The following is a 21,752-nucleotide window of genomic DNA, read 5'->3' on the forward strand; positions in this document are numbered from 1 at the left end:
TAAAGACCACCCCAGCGAAGGGCAATCCTGCAAATTGCCCTCAGTACATTATAAGGGATCATAATTCATTCGCTCAATTAAGGTGGGACTTGGCATTCCGTAGCATACCCAGAAACTGGAGTTACTAGTTAGCATACACAACACAGAATTACAACAGTATGGACTAATGTCTCTGGCCCGATACTTAGTGGCAAAGCTAGTTAATAAGTTAGGGGTTCACGTTAATTCAATAATTTTGTCCAGATATAGAAACACATAGTTTTCAAAAAAATTGAGTCTTTTTTTTTTTTTTTTTTGTGCAACTACTAATGTTGAGTTCGCGTCTATCAATACTATGTTAAAAAATACTTCATCCGTCTCAACTTAGTTGTCATGTTTCTTTTTGAAAGTCAAATTGACTCATTTTCAATAAATTGAATTAGCTCAACTCAATATTTTATATTTAAAATTTAGTTATCAAAAAACTATACGATAAGTACGCAAAAAATTTCATATTAATTTGATGAGAAAATATTTCTAAAATGCTAGTCGAAGTTCGCAGAACTCTTGAACGAAGGACAGAGGAAGTAGATACCAAACCTAACTTAAACTCCAAAAAATAACTATTCACGGGAGAATGGTCCAAATACCTATAAATAAATGTTTATATATTTCGATTACATTCTTTCTATCGTTTACCAGTTGACAAGAGGAGAACTTTAAATGGTGAAAGAAAAAACATCATTCGACCTGAAACCCCACACGGCGTACGAATACATGCAATTGACAAAATACATCCGCCAATAATTTCACCATCACAAGAAGAATAAGCAACTGAAGAAGAAGGAGAAGAAGAAATTGTTCAAAAGGTCATCAACAAAAGTTTGGAATAAAACTAAAGGAAGAATGGAAAGGGGTGAAGAAAGGGAGTTAAACAACTACAATTTACAAGTCTCTGCCAATAATATCCATGAATTGGGATTTGTACACTTTGCAGATCATAACCAGGTGATGAGCTTCTTAGCTCCTTCATCACAGTCTTCTCAAATATCTCAGTCTCTTCAAGCTAGCCTTACGCCTCCCACTACCACCACAAACGTCGCCGCCTCCTCAAATAATATTAGCAGTGCCCTAGGGTTTAACCACAATGAACTTGTCCATAGACCTTCTTGGAATAACGACCAGGTAATTCAGACGTTTTACTTGGTTCATCTCATCTGCCTAAGCTTTGAGCGGCATATATTTGTGCTGGTTGAAGATAACAAGTATTTAGTCAGATGTACGCAAAATGGTCTAACCACTAGTAGTATTAAACAAAAAAGATAGCAAGCTTCTTGTCTTTGTGACATACTAACACAAAATATTGGGATCTCCTTTAGGGTTTCTCTATTTATTCTTAATTTACTTCTCGTAGTCATCTCTTTTGTTAATTCGTTGTTATGGATCAATTTTACATAGGTGGAAACACTAGATCCCAAGGCTGTTAATGACGAAAATTGCAGCGGTAATGCTAGCGAGGGTAACAATTCATGGTATTATCTCGAATCTCATCTCTCTCTCAGATTTAGTTTATTTTCAAAATGAAAGTAAAATGTTGTATCGATTCTAGCGCTATGAACTGCGGCTCGTGATTATCATATAGAAGTACTGAAATATCCTTCTTCTAACTTTTGATATATATATCTTGGTTTTCACAAGTGGGGAAAACTAAAGAAAGAAGGTGGAGGAGTTTTGGATTTATTGGATCATGATCTACTTATTCTTTTCACCAATATGCATGCATAAAGATTTTGATTTGCAAGAAGTTATTAACCTCAGTATAAGAGAGATACTTTGTGCTTAATTCATTCTATCAAAATCTATGAATGGAGCGATTATGATGCAGCCTTCAAGAACGGTAATACGTGCGGTGGAATGGTAGAGATTTCTTCGTTCTAAACTGACTTTGAATCTTAAGGACTGAACTTCTTTTCGGCAGAGAGCACTAAATTCCTAAAGAGCGGGCTTTTTTACAAGGCATATCGGAATTAGTCGGACTTGTGAGCTTTTCACCGCATGTACCAGAATTAATCAGACCAGTAGGTTTGGAAGAAGAAAAAAAGTATTTGCTTTATTTTCAAGTATTTATTACTTACCTCTAGAAGCTTCTTCATGATTTTCATTAAAACCTGAGAAGATCTAAGCATTAATTCATGCAGAGAGATTCTTGCATCATTTTTTCTTGCAATGTCTCTTGCCCTTTACTTAACTCTATTTCAAAATGTGTATAAATACTGTTGTTTGTACTATATATGTAGTGTGGACGGTGTAGTGCATCTTAAGAAAGACAAGTGGTAGATCCACTATATATTATAATGCTCTATTATTTGTACCCACATGTCCATCATCAAATTCAACACACATGATAATTTGATAAGACTTCATCTTAGCTAGCAGAAGTATAAACCCATATTGTTGTGAGCTCAATTGATTAATTACTAGTAACATTTGATTTCCAAAACATGTAGGTGGAAGGGTTCATCCTCAGATAAAGGAAAGGTGAAGATAAGGAGAAAGCTGAGAGAACCAAGGTTTTGTTTCCAAACAAGGAGTGACATTGATGTTCTTGATGATGGATACAAATGGAGAAAATATGGTCAGAAAGTTGTCAAGAACAGCCTTCATCCCAGGTACCTAATGATATTTCCCCATAATTAAGTACCCGTTTCTTCGCTTTTTCTTTTTTCCCTACAACAACAACTACAACATACCCAGCATAATCCCACAAGTGGGCTCTGGAAAAGGTAAGATGTACGTAAACATTACCCCATTGTGGGGTAGAGAGGTTGTTTCCGATAGACCCTAGCTCAAAAGAAATCTAATCAAAGCAGAATAGAAAGGAAGACAAGACAACAAAATAGCAAGATAAACAAAGCAAGGAAGTAACAGGTAGCAGTAAAATCAAAGAATAGGATAAACTAAATTTATCTTATAAGTAGGAAATTTGTTTGTTTTTTTGGTTAAAAATAGAACTATTGTAAGTACTTAATATGCATCATTACAAAACGAGGAGCTAGTTACTGTTAGCAAAATGATTGTTCAAAATACATTTATCCGAAACAAGTTTAGTAAAAGAAGCTTTTAATTCATCTACCTCAATAGCTTTTAGGGCAAACATAATAGGAACTTCGAAATAGACAAGACTTCTAGAAAGTAAGAAATTATTTGGCTTTAATTCCTTCTCCTCCACTTAATTAATTAGTTGTGAAAATATCTTTGTACACATTGATTTCTCCCAAGCCAACACTTCACAAACCTTCGGATAAAGCAGAGGGAGAAGTCTAGATACAAATCGACCGAAATTGCTTTTGCTCAAACAATGTATTCGTATTAATTAGAATTCATTAATTATGTATTCATATTAAATTTAGAACTCAATTATTAGCACTTGAAAATGTCATTCTAAAATTCAAAATTGATAATGTTGAAATTTTAGCTCTGCCTCTGCTAGCTTGGGTCTTGGGATTGATTAATTTCTCGAATGATGATCCAACTAGGACATTGGACCTACGATTTCGTACAAATTTTATCCTGGGGTTTAAATTAAAATGCAAAATGGGGAAAATGATGGTGTGGTTTCAAATAGTTTTGGGAAGTACAAGGAATTGTATAAATTGGTATTATTACTTCTACTCCATATCTGGAAGTGGGATAGACCGTGTTGACAGTAGGGTGTGGACCATCTATATATCTTGAATTCTCCTCTAACCATTGAGTATTTTTTCTGCTAATTCCCTTTTCGTTTGTATTTTTGTACTTGGCTTTATTTGTTTGAGTATTTTCTCTTTTTGTCCTATTAATAATTACCTTAAATTCAAAATACATAATTCCTACTATATATTAGTATAGCCTGAGCAATATTGTAGAGATCGAGAGAACATCTCTAATTACTAGGTATGTTATATTTTGTTTTCAAGAGAAGTTACACTAATCTTTGTGTGATCGCGTACGCACCTAGGAAAAATAGATCTACTTCTTTACCAGTATCCGTAATTTCTCACTATGAAACTTGAACCTTCTGATTATATTTAGAAATAAGAAAGCATCAATTTATCCAAGAATGTTGTATTTCGCTTCTTAATTCTTAGTCAGGATAATTATGATGAACTAAGTAGGCGTTTGGACATGCGATTTCATCTCATGAGATGAAATCAGCGTTTGGACATGCGATTTCATCTCTGATCCCAAATCATCCAAAAAGGCATGATTTAGGATTTGAAATCATGATTTCAAAAAATATAAATGTAAAATTTGACCCATACGTTTATATTTTGTAAAAAAAGACCCATAAGTTGGTAGATATATTTACCAATCATGTACCAACCATTTGTATTAAATATTAATCTGCAAGTTGGTAAAATATATTTACTAATCATGTTTACCACGTGGGAGGATTATATTAAAGAGCAATTACATTTACTATTCATGTTAAATTTTCCTTTTTATTGAACTAAAGTTTGATCAATTGATGTTGTATTTTTTAGAACGGTTCTTCTAGTAACGTATTAATTTTAGTATGAACTATGATTTACTCATTTGGTAAGATTGTATAAGAATTGGGAAAATTTTGATGGTTTTCACAACTTATGGGGTTTTTATGTTTATAAAAAACAAAATGCAACTTCAGAAATCCAAATTACATGTCCAAACATGATTTCATGTCATAATTTCATCTCATGAGATGAAATCATGTCCAAACGGCTCCTAAAATTGCACATATTAGTTAAGTTTGTTAATATGAGCTGAATCAAGCACATAATTGGAGTCTGAAAGACTATAAGGGTGTAATTTACTGTAAGTCTTCGTTTGGATCATAAATATTAGTGGAGTAAGAAGTTGATTAATGCATGAAAAATATAGCATGTCTAAATAGAATTGAAAATGCATATATATACCCCTTGATATTAACATAGAGTGCAAACGCACGCATTTGACATTTCTCAAGATATTACTACTACTATCATATTGGAATTTCTTATTCTACACTATTGTAATAGTAGTATAAACCAATTCCCAAGTCAAATTAAGGGAGTAATTAATTAACCTAAAGCATGCTCGAGAAAAATGGAAGGGAGTCATTAATCAAAATTATTGCCTGTAAAATACTTAGCTACATGTATGATGTAACAACTGCTGCTTAGAATTGATTTGGGGTGTATTTGGTATTGAGAAGCCAATTTTTCCATCTTTGATTGGTGGAAATATTTTGGAAAATATTTTTCTAAGAAAATGACTTACCTGGTGGAATTGAAGTACGGAAAGCAAGTTATATAAGCGGCGTTTGTCTCCTTTCCACACTATCCCCCGGCCCACACTCTCCCCTACCCGGACGGCCACCCTCACCGGTCACCCTATGTCTTCCTAGATTAGATGTAAATGCTATTGAGACAATATGTGTACTTGTCAAACACAAGTAATTTCCTTTGTAAGATTTTCTGGTTCGTTGTTAATTAGCAACCTGTAAAATAATGTATTCAGTTGCTTATGAGGTATTGTTGTTGTTGCATGTAGGAGTTACTATCGATGTACACATAGTAATTGTCGAGTGAAGAAGAGGGTGGAACGACTTTCAGAAGATTGCCGTATGGTAATAACTACGTATGAAGGTAGACACAACCATTCTCCTTGTGATGATTCTAACTCTTCTGACCATGATTGTTTCACCTCTTTCTAGATAATCAGAAAGCTTCTGTAGTATATACCTCTTTCAAACCATATATATATTTATTATAGCATTATAAGGAACACCAACAATATCACAACGAATCATATATTTGTGCCTATCTTCATGTTATTATTGGTGGATTTTAATTAGTTACTATAGATTTCTTTTTATTGTTATGTATGGTCCAATATTATGTCATGAAGGCCATCATTTTTATTTAATATTGGACAAATCTTGTTCATTCATTTGATTACTAGATGAATACTCCAATATCATATTAAAGTTAAAAAAGTTTAGTTAAATTGGTCTCCTTCCGCCCATTAGGATTTCTATCTCCAATTTCAATGCATATTTCTAGTACTTATATAACGTCGCAGTAATGTAATCAATCATCAACAAGGCTGATGTCTCCGATCAGAGTACATAATTTCTGACACTTAAATGTGAGATTAGTTTTCAAGATCCTACTGGAGTAGTATTTATTTTTTCAATTCATGATGATTAGCATATTATATAAGTCTATGGTTGAAGTACTACAATATCTACAGGTAAGTACACCCTTAATAATAGCAGCAAACTTTTATGTGCTTAATTAACTGGGACCCTCTTCTAAGATTTCTAATGGTTTATTATTTGCTTCTTTTTGTCAGTTAGGAAATATATAAGCTAGTGCTCCTTTCTTGTAAACCAGAAATGAAGTTAGAGATATCTTACACATCACGAAAACATAGCGATAATCTAAATGAGTCAAGAAATGATTATGCAAAATCTTAAGTGCATTTCCTTGAATATGAGGGAAGTTTGGTTTCAAAGTAACTTCTCGATCTGAGAAATAAAAGACTTTTAGTTAAGTTGAAGCGTCATAAATCAATTGATACTAGTATTGACCATAGTGGAGAAAAAATATAGATATATACATGCATTGATTATTACTTGTAAAAGCATTATCTCCAATCCCTGATCATTTAGATAACTTGTTTTGGGAGTGTCTAATCCTTAAAAACGCAATTTACATCTGAAAGAACAAACACATGAAAATTTGACCAAGATGATGTTGGGCGTTATTGCTGCTAAGTAGTTGAAGTGAACTGTTGAACTTTTTAAACCACTAATGGGTGCATGAAATTGGTTTGAGATTTCTCAGTCTTAATCAGATGTTTCGCTATGAACCTTAGAAATAGGAAATCTTTCATAAGGAGCGTTATATATTTATATCATAAAAATAGCCTGGCCATTTTTCAATCATGTCTATGAAAAATAGTCACTTTCGTGGAGTTTCAAATGTCACACAATAAATTTCATGATAATGTCCTATCTATGAAAAATAGTCACTGTCATGTTATCATGTATTTGAAATTCTATGACGGTGGTTCTTTTTCAATTACAGAAAAATCATGAAGTTTGGAGTTTCATCTAGTATTTGAAATTCTATGACAATAACTATGTTTTAATTACAGAAGTTGAAAAGCGCTATTTGAGAATTTTACTCAGTTATTACCCCCTTAGTAGGCCTACTATACCGACACAAAGTTGAATTACATCGGGCAATTTGCACGATTGCCCTTCATTGGGGGTGTCTTTTATTTTTGCCCCTCAAATTGCTGGTCTTTAATTTCTTTCCCTTCGCTTAAAATACCCCGAAGTTCTGGGTTCAAACCCCGACTTAGTCATAAAAATAAAATAAAAAATTCACAAGGCAAGAGTCTGCCGTCTTCGGCAGACTTTTAGTTATGCCTTAACCAAATTATGCCGCATAAGGCAGACTTTTTGCAAAGCCTTGCCTTTCGAATTTTTTTTTTTTTTTTTTACTGAGCAGGGGTTCGAACCCAGAACCTCGGATTATTTTTGACCACCTTTTTAAGCGAAGGGCAAAAATTAAAGACCAGCAATTTGAGGGACAAAAATTAAAGACTACCCCAAAAGAAGGACAATCCGCGCAAAAAAAAATGAATTACGTTGAGCTAGTGATTTGAATACTACACGGTAAAACTGAAAAAATGGTAAGTTCAACAAATCCATAAAATTACGTACACTTCATGACCAATCCATAAAATTACATACACTTCATGAATCATTACTAGTCTAGTATAAGCCTGTCAACCAGGTAACCCGGCCCGGTTCCGGCACCAGTTGGCCCAATCGGACGGTTGCCGGTTAAAAAACCGCCCATGGCTACCGGTTGCCGGTTATCCGGTTGAAATTACCAGACCCGTAACCGCCGGTTATATATATATATATATTATTAAATTATAATATCTATAAGTTTCATGTATACCTATGCTTGTAAATATAGTATATGTAATATAGATTGTATACTTTATATATATATATATATATATATATATATATATATGTTTAAGTTATATGTATTATATAACTTAAGTTTATATATTTACTAACAACTTATGAGTATTATAAAATTCAAGTTTGTTTTTTTTCTAAGTATATAACTTTCTATTTTATAACTTAAGTATATGCATATTATAAGTATATTCTAAGTATATTGTAGGTATATATGTTTAAGTTATATGTATTATAACTTAAATTTTATATTTACTAATAACTCATGAGATTATAAAATTCAAGAAATTTTATATTTGCTAATAACTCATGAGTATTATAAAATTCAAGATTGTATATTTATAAATATATATATAGTTATAACTTTCTATTTTATAATTTAAGTAGATGTATATTATAAGTATATTCTAAGTATATTGTAGGTATATTCCTAACTTAATATAAGTAATATTAACTTGAATACTTGTAAGAATATGAACACCAATAAATAGAAGAAAGCTCAATGAGCCATATATTTTATTCATTAATGGATAATATTTATTAGCAAGTTGTATTTTTTTTTTTTTAACTTGCAAATAATACATGAGTTGCAACTAAGTAGTACAAGAATAAAATCACATTGTTTCAACCATTTGGGTAATGTCCGCCATATCATATTCATCCATTAAATTTCTTCCATGTCTTCAATTTGGTCTTCTTCACTTGCTATTAAAACTTCAATCTCTTCCTCTTCGCCTTCCACCGCCGCTAGCCTTTGGTTGCGCCGCTCCAATCTAATCCAATTGCGAATGCAAACTAGTACTTGCAAGGGATAAGGAGTGTCTATGGTCTCCAATTTGTTGTCTTCCTTGACTAAATGCACTTTCCGAGGCCACGGTTGATATTTGAGCATTAAGGATATCCCGAGTCATTCTTGCAAGTACCGGATAATTCGCCTTGCATTTCTTCCACCATGCTAAGACGTCCACTTCGTCGTTCATTTCCACCACCGGCTGCATCAAATAAAAGTGAAGTTCATCAAAGTTTGCACTACTACTAGAAGAAGTAGTAGAAATGTTTCTCCAAATTCCTAAACGAGACAGGCCACATCTTTAAGTTTGAGAAGTAGAAGTAGTAGGGTGTGGAGCAACGAGCATTTTCTTCCAACTTAGAATAATAAATGTAAAAAAAAAAAAAAAAAATTAAGCTCAACATCTACCGCTTTCTCGGCCTCAAATTGAGATGGTTCCTCGATAGTAATATCTAAAAAATGATAAATTTGTTTAACCAACTCAACGGTATAACAAGTTTTAAGACAATGATTTAGAATAGAACCCAATATAAATAAAGTTGGGATGGAAAAATAATAATTCTTAAATTTTTCCCTCATACTATGAATAGTCCCTTGATAACCCGGTTTTTCACTATACTCATATAAAACTCTAGTTATTTCGGCTAAGTATGCTAAAATTTCGGTATCCGCGGGATAGAACTGTCTAGAAAAAGCAAGAGTAGCATTATAAAAATTTCTAAAAGTGTAGTACATTCCACAACATCTTTCCAATCGGAATTACTTAACCACTCACTAATCTCCTCATTGTGATTGTTGTGAATATTTTGTATGGGAACCCTATATTCATATGCTTGTTGCAACATAATGTAAGTGTAGTTCCACCTAGTATCAACTTCAACTTGAATTTTCTTAGGTCTAAGACCAACAATCACACATTGACTCTTAAAATCTCTAATTTTAGCCCTATTGGCATTACAAAAAAGAAAAGCAACCGCATTTCTAACCTTGTGAATAGGATCATCAAATAACTTAAGATCATCTTTAACAATCAAGTTTATATGTGACAACTACATCTCACATGGAAAATATTTTCTAATGGAGGGTTTAATTCATTTTTAATAAGGCCAACTGCCTTTGTGTTGTTAGAAGCATTATTTAAAGCAATACAAAGTGTTTTTTTGCAAATGTTAAAAAAATTCATATTAGTTGTTATTCCATTCACAAAAAATTTACCATCGCGACGACCCTTCCCTTCATCATATATAAAAGCTATAATTCTTTTTTGCATCACCCAACTATCATCTATCCAATGACATGTAATAGCAAAAAAAATCTAACTTATTAGCACTAAGACCAAGATCGGCGGTAAGGGAAACATTACGATTTAAAGAATTAAGTACATGGCGCAAATAAAATCTATACTTTTTATATAAATCAATAATATCCGTTCTACAAGTACTTCTAGAAATACCCTCAAACATCGGATTATAACTACGTTGAATATAATAACAAAACCCGATCCCAAAGGAAAGGAAAATGATAAAGCATCATAAGCTACCATTTTAACTATCTCTACACGGTCTTTCTTTTTGTAACTAAAAGTTTTTCCGGTACGTGGGTCTATTGTTCTTTGAATACCCTTGAACTCGTTCACTCTCCCCAAACATCCTAATGTTTTGCCGCTAAATGACTCGATAGTGAACCCGTTCTCCCATCCTTATTATTCCTACACTTGAACACAAATGTTTTATTACATATATTACATGTGGCTATTTCTTACTCCCTATCTTTAGTCATATAATTTCAAACTTTAGAGGTTGGCTTACGAGCTGGTTTTGTTTGTTGCAAACTTTGAAGGAAACTTTATATTGTATAATTGAGAGAAAATTGTAATTTTAAAGTGGCTGTTTGTTGCAAAATAGCTATAAATTGAGAGAAACTGTAGAGAGAATTGGTGTGGATGAAAATAAACTGGAGAGGGGTTTGTATAGGAGTGGGGGAGGAGTTAAAAATAAAAGTTTGAGCGGTTGGGGGTGGTGGGGGGCCAAAATTGGAGTTTTTGGCCGTTACCCATCATTTTGCAAAAATGTCATAATAACCTATATTGAGGCCCAAATATAACAAACAAAACAAAAAAAAAAAAAAAAAAAAAAAAAAAAAATGTTAATCATTGGCCAACTACTCCTCCGGTTAGAAATTTTCCTCCCACTAGTAACCGTCAACTGGTAATCGGGAACTTTTCACCCCGTCACCGGTTTCAACCGGTTAACCAGCAAGAACAGGTTTAGTCTAGTATAGTGTAAAACTACTACTACAAAATAACCTTACCTCCAATGTAAATTGGTTAGTATGATAATCGACTACTGGTAATGTAAAGATATTTGACATCGCTTCCATCTTCGGGCAATTTATATTCTGTTCTTTTCCTCAATAATTCTTCTTTCTTAAAACTGATTCAAGCTGACTGAACGAGGAAGAATAAATATTTAATCATTTTAGATCTTTTCAAATGGAACGATGCAAAAGAACTACATTTAAATGCTTAATTTTTTCCTTGTTCCAAACTAAGCATCGTGTTTTTTTTTTCTTTTTCGAAAACCTGTTAATTAGGACGAGAATTATGGTTACATATTTTAGTGTTTGGAAGTAAATCACGAATTTTTATTTCATATTTGTAGAGAGGGAGAAATGTTATTATTATAATTTGTTAGTAGTAGAAGAAAGAAGAAGAATGAACTTTTAGGAGTAACTCTTTTAAATAAATTTTAATATATTGTTTGGCGTTTGAGATGTGGCCCAGCCCCCTTCAAGTTTGACTTGCACGTTAGCAGGAGTTCTCAATGTCTTTTTGCGCGTTGACCTTATTAATTACATGGACCACTTGCACTAAGGTGCCAACTAATGACCAAAATTATCACTATGTCGCTCCTAGTGGGGTACGAATGATTTTGCACCAGTACTATCGATCTGTTATCACAATTCATCTTCTAACTGAACTTTAGCATATTTTTGTACATTGTAGTGGTTTTTTTGGTTTTACTGCATAATTTCCTAACACACACACGCGCACACACACGCGCACACACACACGCACACACGCACACAAAAAAAAAAAGTAAAATTGTAAAGCAGTATTGAATGTGACCCTTAGAAGAGGCCCACATCAAGAATAAATTGCACGTTTTGTCCTCGAACTTAGCATAGCATGAATTCTTTAAGAACAAAAGGTATAACTTGTGAGATATTATGATGCAAAAATATAAACTTATGACCAACCAAAAAACTATTTGTTATGAGGGACAAAAATTAAAGTCCAACACAAAATAGGACACAAGTGCCAATGACTGGCTGATAATGCGCCATGGTAAATCTTAACCCGCATCTAATCAATTTAGGCCCAAGCATAGATAACTTAATAGGAATTGCATGTGGTAGACAAAAAACGCCTAAAGTTTGGGATTGCCAAGTCAAAATTTTGAACAAAAAATGTTTGTAGTTCGATTGCTTTCAAATTGTCTGAGATTTGGCTTTGATAATCGACGTATGGTGAAGTTTGTAATCCTGGATTATTTCAACTTAGTTTGACAGTTGGTTTTAGAGTTCATTTTAGAGTGGCTAAACTTTATAAAAGTTTATAAATCCCGGCTATGCCATGAATAGTGATCCAAAAATCGGCTATCTGTGCACTTCAGCTGCTAACCTAAAATTTGAATATGGACAAACTCTTAAGCTGAACCACTTAGTAAAATACAGAAAATCAAAATTGAAAAAGGAGTAAAAGTAAAAAAAGGTAGCATGGCTTAGATCAGTTGAATTGAACAAACTTTGAGTTGAAAATCAGTTGGGCTAATCGATGCAAAAGCAATACATTTATAGATAGGCCAAATCTTTAAAAGCATCGTGTTCGAGGGTTTTTCAAAATTTTCTTTTTTTTTTCTTTTTCGAAAACCTGTTAATTAGGGAGAATGTGGTTACATATTTTAGTTTTAAAGTAATTATCACGAATTTTTATTTTATATTTAACTTGGCAGAGAGGGAGAAATGTGATAATTATTATAATTTGTTAGTAGTTGAAGAAAGAAGAAGAATGAACTTTTAGGATGTAATTCCTTTTAAATAAATTTTAATATATTGTTTGGCGTTTGAGAGTCAGCAATTCGCAAATTGATAATTCAATCCAGCTAAAAATACTTGGACAAAATTACAATTGATAATAGTATGGGTTGGGCAAGGTAACCAAGGTTGTCTATAAGAGATTTCACGCAAATTCAGTTAGAAATTCAAGACTGGATTGGACTTTGAAGTTAGATGCCACAACTAGTACAAAGATAATTGAGTTTGAGTTCTGAATCGGTAATTACTACTCCTACATTAACAGTTCAAACATGAAAGGAAAAACAGCCAAAGAAGTTTCATAAACTTCACGGTCCAATGTAAATAATGCTTATATAGTCTGGGCTCCAGCAATCAATCATCTTCCAATGTCATTTTTTTTGCACCAGTACTATCGATCTGAAATGTCACAACAACATGTGATGAAGTTCTAGGAAACATGATATTTCCTCTGATGCCTCTTTTTTTTTGAGCATAATTGGGGGTAGTGGTGGTTTTTTGGTTTTGCCCTGTGGCTTTTTAATTTGCGGTGGTCTTTAATATTTCCTAACACACACACAAGCGCACACACACACATATAAAAAAAAAAAAAACCCAAACATCCAATTAAACCTATCCATCATTTCAACAACAAACCTTTCAATCGTTCCATCGTGACATTTCCTTAGAGAAATCTCCATTGATTTTGCCGCTACAACATCGAAAAAGATAAAATATATAATATATAGCGTTTCAATTGAATGTAATTCAACTCAATTTCAGCTTTATTAAGTTTAATTTGTTAATATTTGAAAATAACAACAAATCATCTTCTATGAACTAAACAACGATATATTGAGATTCAACATTGCGAATCATAATTTTACTCAACAACATAGAATGATAAATTTATTGCTTTGTTCGACTTTTATTAGTTTATACTATTTGATTAGTATACAATGCTCAATGACTTAGATTTGAAATTATAGTAACTTCAGACAAAAATAAGGACACAAGTGCGAACAATGACTCGCTGATAATGGGCCATCTTTGTTAGAGGCAAATTTCATTTTCATAAAATAAAAAAAGCATACACAAGTATTAAGAATTAGACAAGTATGCGGGACTAAGTTTACATTAGAAAAGAACAAAGATAGCGGCAAACTTTCATTTTTAGGAAGCAAAACAAAAATTTACGTGCAAGTGTTAAGAACTAGAAAAATGCCTAAAGTTTGGGATTACCAAGTCGTTCAAATTTTCATGCAAAATAAAAAATTACACAAGTGTTAAGAATTAGTAGTGCGATTCACTTTCAAAAGAAAATTGTCTAGAGGAGATTTTGAGGCTTTGGAGCAAAACAAAAATTTACGCAAGTGTTAAGAACTGAAAAGTATTGTAACTTACAAATCCAAAGTATGATTATTTTCATAAGAAAATAAAAAACAAGTGTTAAGAATTAGGTCTAAAGTTGGTTTTAGAGGGCAAACTTTCATTTTTAGTGGCAAAAACTTTACGTAAAAGTTTATAAATCTAGAAAAGCTATGCCATAAGGCGTGGTTCACTTTACAAAAGAACAAAAATACATTAGGCAACTTTCATTTTCATAAGCCTAAGAATTAGAAAATTTGATTTCATATGGACAGTTAGAGGCAAAAGATGTCTAGAGGTAAACTTTCATTTTCATGAGCAAAATAAAAATTTACGCAAGTGTTAAGAACTAGAAAAAGTAGACAAGTTCACTTTACAAAAGAACCACTTAGTAAAATACAATAAAAAATCAAAATTGAAAAAGGAGTAAACTCTCTACAAAAAAAAAAGGTAGCATGGCTTAGGCAAACTTTCATTTTCATGAATTGAACAAACTTTGAGTTGAAAATCAGTTGGGCTAATCTGTTTGGGTTTTGGACTCGAGTAAGCAAACTTTACATAAGCCAAGGTTGAATAGATAGTAAAATTGATAATGACAAGTTACTCTCTCATCCAGCTAAAAATACTTGGACAAAATTACAATTGATAATAGTATGGTTGCAAACTTTTCATTTTTCATAACCAAAACAAGGTAACCAAGGTTGTCTATAAGAGACTTTAAAAAACGCAAATTCAGTTAGAAATTATTAACAAAACAACACCAAAACACTAAGATTGGCATAAAAATCAAAATTACAACAAGAAAACACATAAATCAAGCACAAGTTAGATGCCACAACTTTAGTACAAAGATTTGAGTTTGAGTTCTGAATCGGTAATTACTACTCCTACATTAATTAGTTCAAACATGAAAGGGAAAAACAGCCAAAGAAGTTTCATAAACTTCACGGTCCAATGTAAATAATGCTTATATAGTCTGGGCTCCAACAATCAATCATCTTCCAAGTCGTGTCATTTTTCATAACTGCTGTACCACTTACCAGTTCTTGGTTTGGGCCAGGGCTTGGCATCAAGAAATGTCACAACAACATGCGATGAAGTTCTAGGAAATATCGATATTTCCTCTGATGCCTCTTCTGATTTTTTAGCATAGCTAGGGGGCCCAGACAATCGTCAACTTTTCCAATACCTGTGCATTCTTCAGAAAAAACCTTACTAGTTCTATCTCATTTTCGTCTTCTTTGAAACCAATCAACTGAATCGACTTTAGATGAGAGTCCAAGCACACAATGCTTTCATCAGGATCATGCATCTGCCAATTCTCAGTCCAGTCTCCATTCTAGCAAACAATTGAGAGTCAGAAGAGAAACCAATTAATCGAGCAGACTAAATATCTATATGCGGAGCGATTTGAAAGCCTTGTGGGTTCGGCATTTCTAATTCTTTAAAGTTACCTGCTCTTAATTAATAATTTGTACATATTTGACAAAAAATTTAATACAAATATATGGTTCGAACAAAAGTCTATTGTGGTTCGCCGAACCCACGCTCAAGTACTAGCTTATTCCCTGCCTATATTGAAACAACAATAAATAACAATAAGCATCATTCAGCAGCGTAAGTATCAATTTCCTCCGTTACAAGTGAATATGCCAAACAAGATTCACTTTCAAAACGAATTTGCTCAATTTCCTTCTCTTTCTGCTATTTCCCAATTGGCATCACAGATGCATTAAAAGTTCCAGTGCTCTGTTGATATTTCAGAGTATAGTACGTACTATACAAACCATGCCATTCCATCCAATCAACAGTCACCTCATTAACCAAAGATCATGTGAAAAAACACATCGCTGACATTCTAGCATTGATTTTAGATCTATCAGAGTCAAGTATGAATTGTTTTTTGTACAAGGGAAATTAATTTACTTGGGTAAGCTCTCTCTGCATAAAGCTCCGCGTAGGACCGAATTTAGATTAATATGCAGGCAATTTTCAGGGCCAAGCTACTGTTCAAGACCAGATTTGCAAATTTCTCCATCATTTACCAACTTAATGCTCCTTAAAGTTGAATCATCATCGCAGTTTCTCAGAGTTTCCCCGCATCCATTCACGACTCAAATCCAATTTTACCATTAAGTTCCATGCAGCACACATGAATAAATTAATTGGCATGAGCAAGTAGGTGAGACTTGCCAACTTCCAGAGTGAATGTTAAGAAGTTACTAAAAGTGATAATTAGTCTGATCTCATATCCCTTTCATTGTGGCATGTTTATCATTCTGTTGAGTGGAATTTAGCTTGTCTGGTTCTGCTTTACTGTAATACTATAGGGGGTCGTTTGGTACACGAAATAAGGTGGGATATCCCAGCACTAAGTTTGGGATTAATTTTGTACTCTGTTTGATAGGAGATATAAATTTATACCTTCTACCAAAAAAGAGTATAAAATGAAGCCCAAATTTAATGATGGGATATCCCACCTTATCCGATTAACCTTGGGATTATTTTATCCCACCTCCCAGATGGGATAAATTAGTTTGAGGATTATAATCTTTTATGTCAGTTTTCGAGCCTAATTTCACCACCTTCTGTTCTTGAAAGAATCGCTTCACATTAATCAGACTCTAGTTTTACAAAACTTACAAGTTGTTCTGACCAACTACCATATTAAAGAAACGAAATTTGTACAGAATTAGTGGAAAATGATGAGCATTACCTCATCAGACCACAATTTAAGAACCTCCAGATTAGGAGCATACTTGAGCAATAATATCATAACTTGCATAAAATCTTCATCAACATCCACAAACAGCTTTAAGGACTTCAGCTTATAAAAAGAGAGAGGAGAGAGTCTTTCTTTGCGAGCTGCTTCGTAAAGACCCTACAGCAGCAAAAAAGAAGAAATGAGAAATTCCGTATTAAAGGGATTAACTGAAAGCTACAGACAAGCTCTCCCAATGACATACAAATACTTAAGAATGTATATTTTTCTTGATAAGTATTTAGACTGCATATACAATCTAAACATTCAAAAAATGTACTTCTACTCCACATTTTTTTGTTAGTTTTATTTCCCTTTATACAATCTAACCAAAATAGAGAACTTTACCCAAATGGCAGTCTTGTATAGCTTCAAAATTGATGTAGAAGGAACCTCCTTGATCATCTTACGCACAAGTATGCCAGTTTCTTCACGTGAGCCGTTTGAATCATAAATGCAGAAGTGAACAACTTCTATTGAAAAGAGATTCTCGACGATTATATCCTTTGGCATTGGAGCTTGATATTTTAAGAACTTGAGATTGGGGCAAGAAATTTTGACTTCACAATTGTCATAACTCTCCATATTATAATTCACATTTGCTAAAGTAAGATAAATAAGAGATGCTGAAGCAATATCAAGTAGTTTCATAGCTCCTAAACTACATTCTTCTAAGATCAAAGTTTCGAGGTGATAACATTTTGAGAACAAGCAACTTGTCAAATGCTCGTCTGATAAGTCGACCTCCTCAAGATGAAGCAATTTCAGCTGACGAAATCCAAAATGATTAGGCAGTTTAAGTATGTCCCCACACAAGTGTAGTTTTAAAACTTGCAAAGATTCACAAGTTACAAGACAATATGGCAACTCAAACGGTTCACCAAGAGAAAAGTGTAACACAACTTCTTGAACATTTCGCCTAGTTGTTGCATGAATCCATCGCAAAATAGCTACCTTGTCGAAGATATTGCTACAACATAAAAGAAAACGGACAAGCTTAGTCGCCCTTTGGGAAATTAAGACCCAATTGATAAATTCTTTGAATTTCTCAACCATTGCGATATCACAAGGCCGATTGACCCGTTCTAAATAAAATCGATCAAGATCAAAGTGCAAATAAGGCATTGTAGTCCATATGTATTTCCATCTTTTAGACAATACACTCAGCTGAACCACATCAAAAATAAAGAGTGATGAAAGGATGCTGTGGAGTATATCATCTGGCAATGAGCTTATTCTACACTCCCATTACTTGTACGTTTTCTTCTTGATGTTTCCATTAAAAAACAGATAGTACCAAGAGATTACCTTGCCTCAAATCAAGGATTTGATAAGTCGAATAGGAAAACTCAAGAATGGTTTTATTCAAAATCGTATGACAACCAGGAGCCCTAAGAGGGGAAAAGAGTTAGGTTTTGGATTTTCCCGCTTTTGAGGAAAACAAAGAACATGCTAAGGTTTTACCCCAAAAGTAAGTTTTCCCTCTGTCCCAAATTTAGAGGGTGTTTGACGTCCACGGAATATTCACAATTAAGTAGGCATTTGGCCATGAAAATCAAATATTTTTCACTTTATTTAAATTGTGAAGTTGGAGTTTAAGATGAAATTTTTATGGCCAAATGTTGATTTCCAAATAAAGTGAATAATTTTCCTAAAAAGGTAAAAAATTCTCATGGCCAAACGGGCCCTAAGATTTTGAAGTTTGTCAAGTTTAAAGTAAATAATAGATATTTGTGTGACTATAAATATCTCATAAAAGTAAAAGAGGAAGCTTACGAGTTAAATATTAAGTATCAAATATAGAAAGGTGTTATTTTTTTTAACGAATTAAAACGGAAAAAGTGTCACATAAATTGAGACGGATAAAGTATTTCTTGTTTTAAGGAAATTTGTCTTTACCAATAATTCGGGGCCGTTTTGCCATAAGTTTGCATTCACATTTTTTCGGTATATTTTTCACTTTTTTCGGGAATCAGTGCTTGAAACTGTCCATTTTTTCAAATTCAATATGGAATTAGACTCTGGAATTTGACAAAACAGCTATGACCATGTTTTCAGACTCACCTTTTGCTTTTGGAAAATTTCTGATTTTCAGGGTATTTCCCCAAATTTTTAGGCTTTTATTAGTAGAAACAACTCTATCTTTATATCATAAAGAATAGCTAGTTATGTATTATTGATTTTGTGTACTAATGGATCTTTGCAATAGCAAGTAGTAGCTCGTACATCCATATGCGGTTCCTATTTTTAATTTTTGTAGTTCTATGAATGTAATCTATGGCATTATGTGACGTTCCATCACATGATACACTCTTTTAGAGCAGATTTGGTTGTTTGTTTCAGGTAAATTAATTGAGTTGTGTGATTTTGCTAGTTTTAGAAATTGTGGGATATATATCATATTTTATGTATTTTAGCTGAAGTACATTCAAATAGAACATTGTTCTAAATATTCTTTGCAAAATATCCAACCCAACACAACTCCAATTTCATAACCAAATAAAGTGAAACATATCTAGAATCTATGACCAAAACCTAGTTAGTATATGCAAATACTGAAATTCAGTATATTATTCACACGAAAAATTTCAAACACAGCTATTTTCAAATTTGTTATTGAAGATAATGACAGATTCAAAAATCACTGAAAAATATCTAATTTTTGGAATCCTTGATACTATCATGGATTTCAAAATCAGGACTTGTTTAAGTTCGAAATTCATAACGTTGTCATGTTATTTCTGCATTACAAGCGGTAACTTATCAACGAATTTTCAAATAGCGACTATTTATAAAAATATTGGTCCAAAAAGTGGCTATCCCATACAATTTTTACATGATTCACGCTAGGGGTGGCAAATGGGCCATTTGAGCTAAAGTTGGGCGGGTCAAGATGGGATGAACCTATAGATAGGTCCAACCCTGTCCCAAGCTTGTTTGAGCTAAGATGGGTTGGGTCTTGATAGGCTAAATAAAAGGTCATAACCCAACCCACCCAACTTAACTCAGCTTTTCAACATTTTGAGAAACTAAAAATATCGATATTCTTTGATTGAAAATATTCTCTTGCTCATGTTTTTCTAAATAAACGGTGTTTTGAAAAATCAACTTTAAATACTTTTTAGATATAAAAAAAACTCAAACATCTGCTTTTACTCAAAATTATAAAGATATTCACTGTAAATATTTCCTCATAAGTTATCCCAATACATACATTATATTCGAAATTATTCCAAAAAGTAAATCAAAAGAAAATTAAATGTTAATTGACGTAATGAATAGTGATTTTGTCAGATTCCTCTCTTTTACCCATTGTCTTATTTATATATTTTTATGGTTGTCTTGTACATAACTAAGAGTGGCAAATGTGTGCCGGATATGGGTAGGTCAAAAATAGCTTCAACAAAAACGGATAAGCGTAGACCCTCAGGAAAAAAAATTAAAAACTTAAAAATAAAAAGTTACTAGTAAAAAATTTAAAAGAAGGAAATAAAAAAATTCAAAATAAAATAAAAATATTTTGTCTAAAAAAATTAAAAAGAAAAATAATTACAAAATAATAATTAAAAAAAGAAGTTAATCATGTTAAACAACTTTTATACATATGCATGGAGGATAATTGATGGATCGGTTGGGCCATTTGATGGGGCCAATGGAGATGATTTGTGATGGTTCAACTTGAATTTCAAATTAGCCATCTTCAAATTATTCTATTTCAAACCCATTAAAGCTTGGGCGGGTTGGGTGGGTCAAATGAATTTAGACTAATTTTCCCACCCCTAAATTCACGTCCATAAGATTACTCTGTTTTTTAGACAGGGACTACTCTTTCAAATGTTCAACAAAGGGGTAAGCGATAGAGTGAAAAACAAAGGATCAAAACATCATAAAATTTGCAAGTAAAATTGGAGAGAATATTGTCAATTTGTAATATTATTCATACATACAAGGAGCACAACCTAAATTCTAAAAAGTTACTGAAACAAGTTTGATGAAAATCTAATTGTGAAGTTTCTTATTACTAACAATGGGGCTCTAAAAGTGTTTGTGCATGTATGTACATCGTAATTACAGTGTAACCGACTGCTAAGCTACATAATGCCTGACACTTGCCAAAATAAGGGAAAAGGGTCAAAAATACCCTTCTACTTTGGAAAAAAGGCTAAAAATATCCTCCGAACTTATTTTGGGTCAAAAATACCCCTCTCATCCTTAAAGTTTTCAAATATAACAATTTTGATGGAAATTATCCCCAAAATAACCCAAAATCATTTTTTTAAACCCGCTCCATCATTTAAACCCGACCCAACTAAATAATAACCCATAAGATCCCACTTATTTCCTTAATTCCCTTAAACTTCAAAATGCTTATTACGGGTTTAAATGATGGAGTGGGTTTAAAAAATGATTTGGGATAATTTCCACAAGACAGGGGTATATTTGAAAACTTTAAGGATGGGAGGGGTATTTTTGACCCAAAATAAGTTCGGAGGATATTTTTAGCCATTTTTTCAAAGTAGAAGGGTATTTTTGACCCTTTCCCCCCAAAATAATCCTAACAAATACCATCTCAATTATTAACATAAAAAAACACATCAAATAAGCCTTGAGGCGCCTATTGAGAATGCTTTAGACTAAGGATGATATGTTGAAGAAGCCTGAAGTTGCACTTCTAACACAGAGAAAAAATAACCCGTGCCAGATTGAGCTGATGAAAATTGGATCTCAACCACGCCCAATAACAGCAAGCAGTCCATATAGGTTAGACATATCCA

At 32.9% G+C, this 21,752-nt stretch overlaps 2 protein-coding genes across 2 annotated transcripts; one reads left to right on the forward strand and one right to left on the reverse strand.

The window, feature by feature from the left end:
* The first annotated feature begins 646 nt into the window (after window positions 1-646).
* LOC132064153 (probable WRKY transcription factor 12) lies at window positions 647-5,985 on the forward strand. The gene is made up of 4 exons (XM_059457048.1): window positions 647-1,164; window positions 1,438-1,511; window positions 2,487-2,648; window positions 5,530-5,985. Exons 1-4 carry the CDS (start codon window positions 886-888, stop codon window positions 5,690-5,692), a joined length of 678 nt encoding a protein of 225 aa, XP_059313031.1. The 5' UTR covers window positions 647-885; the 3' UTR covers window positions 5,693-5,985.
* A 9,102-nt stretch (window positions 5,986-15,087) lies between these two features.
* Window positions 15,088-21,734, reverse strand: LOC132062082 (F-box/FBD/LRR-repeat protein At3g52680-like). The gene is given in 5 exon segments (XM_059454727.1): window positions 15,088-15,374; window positions 15,376-15,555; window positions 16,933-17,097; window positions 17,326-18,214; window positions 21,655-21,734. Coding segments are annotated over 5 exon segments (1,461 nt in total). The 3' UTR covers window positions 15,088-15,227.
* Between the last annotated feature and the right edge of the window lie 18 nt (window positions 21,735-21,752).

This window comes from Lycium ferocissimum, chromosome 7, assembly GCF_029784015.1.
Source record: "Lycium ferocissimum isolate CSIRO_LF1 chromosome 7, AGI_CSIRO_Lferr_CH_V1, whole genome shotgun sequence".
NCBI classification, from domain to species: Eukaryota; Viridiplantae; Streptophyta; class Magnoliopsida; order Solanales; family Solanaceae; genus Lycium; species Lycium ferocissimum.